General features: G+C 52.9%; 1 protein-coding gene across 1 annotated transcript; it reads left to right on the top strand.

The window, feature by feature from the left end:
• On the top strand, nucleotides 1–4,237 carry LOC110122862 (interferon alpha-inducible protein 27-like protein 2A). The gene is made up of 5 exons (XM_020870434.2): nucleotides 1–108; nucleotides 1,233–1,382; nucleotides 2,527–2,556; nucleotides 3,358–3,519; nucleotides 3,998–4,237. Exons 2-5 carry the CDS (start codon nucleotides 1,259–1,261, stop codon nucleotides 4,078–4,080), a joined length of 399 nt encoding a protein of 132 aa, XP_020726093.2. The 5' UTR covers nucleotides 1–108; nucleotides 1,233–1,258; the 3' UTR covers nucleotides 4,081–4,237.
• The last annotated feature ends 3,212 nt before the right edge of the window (nucleotides 4,238–7,449 follow it).

Below are 7,449 nucleotides of genomic sequence, written 5' to 3'. Positions count from 1 at the left end.
TCCCTCTGCCAAGCTGCTGTAAACAGCCTGCTTCAGACCTTCCCTGAACACAGCCACGCTCGGGATAACCAGGGCGGGTCCACGTCTTCAGAAAGTCTGCTCCGCCGAGTAAGACAGGGCGGGGTGGGCAGGGGCTGCTCCCTCCTGTGGCCCCCACCCTCGGGGAGCTGCTGGGCTCGGTGACTGTAGGGGGGAACCCTGTGGATCCACTGGGAGAGCTGTCTCATGTTTCTCATCTGGGCAGCTGCAGTCAGAGAAGCTGGGTCTCCAGAGGGAAGGGACTTAAACCTCCACCCATCCCTGGGCTCTCAGACTCTGGGAGCAGTGAGCCTCATCCGTGCCCGAGTGACCCTCAAGTCTTGAGGCCGGGTGGGGGCGAGATGGGCAGGTGAAGAGACAAACAATAGGAGGAAGCAAATCAGAGCCACTCCAAGCCCATGCTTTGGAAGGCCCTAGACCTGTATCTGGAGAAGGCAATGGCACCCACTCCAGTATCTTGCCTGGAAAATCCCATGGACGGAGGAGCCTGGTAGGCTGCAGTCCATGGGGTCGCTAAGAGTCGGACATGGCTGAGCGACCTCCCTTTCACGCATTGGAGAAGGAAATGGCAACCCACTCCAGTGTTCTTGCCTGGAGAATCCCAGGGACGGGGGAGCCTGCTGGGCTGCCATCTATGGGGTCGCACAGAGTCGGACACGACTGCAGCGGCTTAGCAGCAGCAGAGCTATATCAGTTGCCGTGCACTTTGCCAAGGAAAGCTCTGTGACCTTGGATGAGTCACTTACCATCCCTGTGCCAGGGTTTTTTGATCATAAAATGGGGATGATAATCTCATTCTTCTCGTTGAGTTAGTGAGGAGAGGGCATGAGAACAAGAACCCGACCAAACTGACCCATGGCACATGCCTTAAAAACATGATTGGTTCTGATTTCCTAATTCTGGCACCTTTTAAATGGCTCCATGGAGGTTTAAGGGCGTTCTAGAAACGTGAGTTTTGGGAAGAGGGAAGCAGACCATCTCAGGAAGTAAAATCTCCTTCCCCCTTCCCCACCTGCCTTCCCCTCACTCTGTCACCCCAACACCGTATCTTTGGGCCCTTCCCAAGCCCTCGTTCTCCACAAGCTCAGAGCAGCCTCCCTACCCACTGGAGCCCCTTGAGATTTTTCAGGGCGGTGGGTCTGTCCCCACTTCTGGTGTCCCTATCCCCCATCCAGGCTCCACTCTTTCGGCAGGTTTGGTGCTGGTCAGTTTTGGTGCCATGGAATTCACCAAGGCTGCCCTCTTAGCCTCTAAGCTGGCTTCTAAGATGCTGTCTGCAGGGAGCCTGGCCAAAGTGGGTGGGGTGGCCTCCAGCAGCATCTTGGCAGGACTTCCTTCCCTGGGTGAGTGTTCCTGGTAGGGGCTGGTGGGGGGCCGGGTGTGGGGGCGCCATGGGATTTTCCAGGCAAGAATATGGAAGTGGGTTGCCCTTTCCTTCTCCAAGGCATCTTCCCAACCCAGGGATCAAACCCACATCTCCTGCATTGGCAGGCAGATTCCTTACCACTGAGTCACCAGGGAAGCCCTCCTGGTCACTTAGGGTTTGATTTTCATACCCTCTTTACTTCCTTAACTGCCACCCCTAAACTCTCATCTTGGGAGGCTGGCTGAGCCCACTCCCGCACACCTTGCTGTTTTTAGAACTCCTGCTCCCCACTGGCCCCAAAGATTGCAGTCTTGGCTTCTGTGGCTGCCACAGACTAAGACCTCTGCCAGGGAGTTCCAGGAACTCTCAGTTTCAGGGAACCATGGTCCTGTGCTGTGAATGGCTCCAGCCACAGGGAAGCAAGGATGGTTCCGATTGGGAGAGACTGGGGCAGCCTTCCAGAGGAGGAAGCAACAGGTGTGGTCTTGAAGAATCAGGAGCATTCAAGGCGTTCCAGCACTGTTCTCAAGTAGCACTCAAGCATTCAACAATGTTTGCCCAGATTTCAGTGAAGTCCTGCAAAATTAAACATGTCTCTCTATGTGAGGATCTACTGCTGTCTGAAGAACTTTCTCTGGATGATAGATAGGAGAAGGTCATATGATACCTCTGACTTTCACACTCACGGACTTCCCTGGTGGTTCTGTTGGTAAAGAATCTGCTTGCAATGCAGGAGAACTGGGTTCAATCCCTGGGTCAGAAAATTCCCTGGAGAAGGGAATGGCTACCAAGTCCAGTATTCTTGCCTGGAGATTTTCATGGTCAGAGGAGCCTGGCAGGCTATAGTCCATGGGGTTGCAAAGAGTCGGACACAATTGAGTGACTAACATTTTCATTACATACTCATAAAATACTGACCCTTTTTCAGATGAACTAACATCAGGGCCCAGAGAGCCCCTTCTTAGGAAATCCCACTTCTCTGGGTGAAGCAGGCAGGCTCCTTCCTTCCTGTGTCTCCCAGGCTGGGGCAGCCCCCTCCCTATAGGTTGACTGTGGGCTCAGGGAGTGGAGGGGTGGTGGCCAGTGTAGGTCCACTCACAGAATGTTCTTTTGATTTCCAGCCAAGGCTGCTGTAGCTGTGGTGGGCGGAGGTGAGTCTCTGCTGGGCCAAGCTCGCCCTTGTCTGTCCCCAAGCCCTGGGACTTGGGAAGCAACTGGCCTTGTACCTCCCCAGCCTGCCCCAGGCCTCCTGTCCATGGTGGGGGAGGAGGCGATGGAATGAGAAATGAAGTTTCCTCGGAAACTCTTGTGGAGGCAGCCCCAACAGGGGCCCAGGTTTCTTGCAGACCCTTCACCATGTGACCTTGGATGTGGCTTTGAAATCCTCTGAGCTCAGCTTTCCTCGTGAAAAACAGGCCAAGACTGCTCTTTCAGGATTACCGTGAGGATTATGTAGGGTGACACGTGTGCACGGTTTGGACGCACGAGATGCACTGAGGAGAAGCCCAGTGGCTCTGGCTGCCAAGGGCTCTGCAGTGATGCTGTGGAGGCCCAGAGCTGGGATTCAAGCGGGGCTCAGCATGTGTTCCTTGCTTTATGCTGGGCCCTCGGTAAAATTTGCTTAAACATTTCCGCAGCAGAGACAGGAAGCTTGCAAATATCCCCCTCCCCCTCCCCAGTTCCAGCATCTTACTAAGGCAGAAACTGAGGCCTTTCCCAAGGAAGGTCCTGCTGAGAGCCAGCACCGTGTCCCCGGTGACCCCACAGCCCTTCCCTCCGCTTTCCCCATCAGCTGGGGCTTCCCTGGACTCCTGACTGCTGGCCATGCTGGAGTCTCTCCCAAGCCCAGACTTAACCTTCTCCAGACCTCCCAAAGCCCCCAAGCTTGATGTCATGAGTGTGTTTGGAGGGGGATATCCATCCCCCTCACCCCAGGTCCTCTCCCGGTACAGCTTCCGCCGTGGCGGCTGTGCCCGCGGTGCTGGGCGCGGTGGGCTTCACCAGTGCAGGAATCACCGCCTCCTCCCTAGCGGCCAAGATGATGTCAATATCTGCCATTGCCAACGGGGGCGGAGTGGCCGCTGGCAGCCTGGTGGCCACCCTCCAGTCTGTGGGTAAGTGTCCCGGGCAGGGCTTGCTCGTAGGGCTGAGGGGGAAGGGCAGCAGCCTCAGCGCCTCTGGCCCTGACCTCAGCCCCAGTGAGCCCCAGTCTGCCTGTCCCTTGGTATTGCCTCCGTGGTCCCTCTCTCTCTCTGGGTTTCTCTGAAGCAGATATAGGAAGGAGGGAAGATGCTCTGGCCTGTAGCTGTGCTGGGATCAGGCTGACTCTGCCCAAAGCAGATTTTCTGGGTTAGCTGGGGCATCTCTGTCCCACCTGGGGCTCAGCTTTCTTCCCTGGAGAGGGAGGCAGCTCCCGGCTCTTGATTTCATCACCGGAGTTCATGCCTTTGCGTACCTGCCTGCAGCAGCACTCCCGCAAACAGAGATCCCTGGGGGCTGGGGAAGCAGAAGAGGGTTCTGGGTCGGACCTCTGGGCCTGACGCCCCTCCAGCCTGCCCACCCCACTCTACTCACCCTCTGCTTCTCCCCCAGGAGCAAGTGGACTCTGCATGTCATCCAAACTCCTGCTGGGCTTCGCTGGGTCCACCCTCGTGTCCAAACTGGTGGGCCTGTAACAGTTTCCTGTCTCTCCCTCGGCAGAGAAGAGGGCCAGGTGGGGCCCTGGCTGCCAGCCTGATGCAGTGAGGGACCCAGTCCTGGGGTGACAAGTGCCAAACACTGTACCCCCAGAAGAAAATGAGAAATAAAAACGAGTTGTGAAAAAAAAACCGAGTTTTGCCACGCCTCTGGGTCCCTTCCTTCTTGCTGGCCTGAAGTCAGGTGGGGGGGAGGCTTACCACTCTTAGAGTGACATGGTGTTGGGGTGCCCAGAGCTGGACTGAGTCTAAATGTGAAGACCGGAGGCTCCCCCTGCCTGGCTTAGGGCTGTGTGTGACCCCAGGGGAGTCACCTCCACTCTGGGTCTGCATTTATCCTTCTCTATATGGGATGTTCATTTGATTAAACTCAAAGGTCTCAGGTAGGGTGGATGTTGGGCACAGTGCCTATGCAAAGTCAGGAATGGAATGGAAGGGAGCTTCCTCTCTGGAGCTTCATTTGCAGGCACCCTACCCATGGCTGTTTCCTAAGTGGCCAGCCTCAGGCTCAGAAAGCTAGGGTCTCAGGATGTCACTGCTTCCTTCCGAAGTCAAAGTCCAATGCCTTGGCTTTTTTCCCCCAATAGTTAGAAAGGAAACCTAGTTTGTCAGGGGGGCCTGATTTCCCAGCTTGTGGCGATAGTGGCAAAGAACTCGCCTGGCAATGCAGGAGATATAAGAGATGCGGTTCAAACCCTGGGTTGGGAAGATTTCCCCCGGAGGAGGAAATGGCAACCCACTCCAGTATTCTTGCTGGGAAATCCCATGGACAGAGAAGCCTGACAGGCTACAGTCCATAGGGTTACAAAGAGTCATTTACAACTGAAGTGACTTAGCACAGCTGCACTGATCTTTCCACTTCAGTGCCTTGGTCCCTAATTACCCTTCTCACCCCAGTGTAAGGCCTTTTAGAAACTCCTTATCAGCAGGATGGGTTCCATCCCAAAACACCAGAAAATTCACTTAGGGGTTGATTCAGTCCTCCTTTCTACAAAATCTTTGAGCATGTGCTGCAGGAGAGGAACTGGGCTTGGTGCTAGGGAATTTGGCCTTCCCGAGGCAGCACTCCTAGTTGGCTGGGTGGATGGACCACCAGGCAGTGGTCCATTGATGTTGGCTTCTGATGACACCAGAGTCCAGCCCAGGGCTGTGGGCATGCCCAGAAGGAAGGCACAGACAGTACCGTCTTAGTCCTTTCAGGCTGCTGTAACAAAAATACTATAAAATGGGCAGCTTATAAACAACAGAAATTTTATTTCTCATAGTACTAGAGGCTGGGAAATCAGAGATCTAGGCTACAGCAGATTTAGGTTCCTAGGTGACTGACTTTTCCCTGGGTCCTCACATGATGGCAAGGGCAGAAGAGTGCTCTATGACCTCTTTTATAAGAACACTGCCAGCTTAAAAAAGTCACAACCTAAAAGATGAGAATTGGGTTTTATTTGGTGGGAATTTTTAGGACTTCAAGCCCAGGAGACAGCATCTCAAGTAACCCTGAGAGAACTGCCCGGAGAAGGTGAGGGGAGGAGTCAGGTCATATAGAAGTTTGTAACAGAGGGCAGGTAGTCTGAACATCAAAAGTATTGTTGTGAATTAAAGGAAACTAGATATCTCAGGTTAAGAAATTTAGTGCTTTTCTATGCATGGGGCTTTTCAATGTATGGGAAGATGCTAGAGTCTGGGCTCACTGAAATCATTTCTTTCATATGCATCTCGGCTATCTGGGGCCAGTATCCTGTGTTTTTCACATCCTGAGTTCCTCAGTGCTCACTGTAGGGAGGGGCTGCAGCCTAATGCTGCCAGACGGAGCAGGCATCCTTCTCCTTCCTAGCTGCCCTGGAGGACTGGAATCACTGGTGACTGTGACATCCTTGTTTATTGATATGGCAGGAAATGCTCCATTTCTCAGGGGGATACAAACATTCAGACCATAGTAGGCATATTGAGGACGGGGAGCTTGAATTCTGTCTGGAGGGTTTTGGAGGAATGCTGAAGGGTTTTCAATATGGCTGTGACCCTGTCACAAGCCCGACACCCCTGACCGCTCTCTCCTAGGAGCCATCAGCAACCTGACAGGATCTCAATTCCCAGCAAGCAGCGTAGCTCCTGCTCACAGCAACTAGAGAAAGCCTCAGAACAGCAGTGAAGACCCAGCAGTCACAAATAAGTAAAATTAAAAAAAAAAAATTTTAACCACCCCATATTTCACAGCCTCTTGCCTTCTGAGAGAGCCCATGTTCTGTCTATAGAATGTGTATCTCTCTAAATAAATCCATTGTTACCTATCACTTTGCCTCTTGCTGAATTCCTTCTGTGCTGAAATATAAACAACCTGAGCTTCCTTAAGTCCTGAGACCAGGTGTGTGATCTGAATTAAAAGACAGTGGATTCAAGTCCAAACCTGGGTTTTGGCTGGATTTGAGTCCCATCTGAGTTGTGCAGTTTCAGTAGGGCATGAGGAGGCAGGGCAAATTCCCACTGTGGGAATCTAGCTAGGATGGCTTCCTGTCTTCATCAACATGGCACAGGACTACTCCTTCCTTCTGGCAAATATCAGAGCCCTGATCTTTGGCTGGTATATGATTCCCAGGCAAGGACTGCATTCTCAGTCCTCTTGCAGTGAAGTGCTCACAGGACTGGGTCTGGCCAGTGGGAAGTGAGTGGAAATGTATGCAACTTTCTGGGCATTCCCTTAAGGGGAGTGGGGGGCTCCGCCTTGCCCCTTGGCCTCTTCCCATGGGCTCTGCTGTGGTCAGGGGGGTGACCACCCTCCACCTGCAGGTGACAGCAGCATTTTAAGGAAGGCAGAGCAACAAGACTGCAGGAGCCTGGGCCTCCCTGAGCTGAACCACCACTCTCTTATGTGGCTGAGTAATAGAGAAAGAAACCTCTCTTGTTTAAGTCAAGAGGGCTTCTTTTACAATAAGCAAATGTATATTCTCATGAACACGGGGGAATCTTTTGATTACAAGTAATAGAGAAATCAATCCAATGAAGAGAGTTATTTTTACCTGTTCCTTCTCAAAATTCCACTAAAACAACAGGAAAGGACTAAAGAAAGGCTTAAACCCATATCAACAAAGAGACTGGGAGAGAAGATGACAGTAACATAATTTAGAAGGCAGAAGTCACACGGACATGGGGCTCTACTTGGCAGTCCCAAGAAAGTCGAATCTTAAGGTGTCAGTGGATAAAGGGAAAAAGAGGCAACTTTGCCCTTAGGACCCCCAGAGCCTTGGACATCAGAGTGGTGTGCGCTACTGCAGGTAGGCAGGAAGATGGACTAGCTGCAAGAGGGCTGGCTGGAAGTCTATTTAGGAAGCAGGCAGGCCCCCAGGGAGTCCCCTC

The sequence above is a fragment of the Odocoileus virginianus genome, chromosome 16 (assembly GCF_023699985.2).
Source record: "Odocoileus virginianus isolate 20LAN1187 ecotype Illinois chromosome 16, Ovbor_1.2, whole genome shotgun sequence".
In the NCBI taxonomy this organism is placed as follows: domain Eukaryota; kingdom Metazoa; phylum Chordata; class Mammalia; order Artiodactyla; family Cervidae; genus Odocoileus; species Odocoileus virginianus.
This window is presented reverse-complemented; position numbering and strand designations above follow the sequence as displayed.

Coding starts and splice junctions, on each gene's coding strand:
- LOC110122862 (XM_020870434.2), top strand. CDS start 1,259: ATGGAATTCACCAAGGCTGCCCTCTTAGCCTCTAAGCTGGCTTCTAAG. Junction 1,383..2,526: donor GGCAGGACTTCCTTCCCTGG/GTGAGTGTTCCT, acceptor TTTGATTTCCAG/CCAAGGCTGCTGTAGCTGTG. Junction 2,557..3,357: donor TGTAGCTGTGGTGGGCGGAG/GTGAGTCTCTGC, acceptor CTCCCGGTACAG/CTTCCGCCGTGGCGGCTGTG.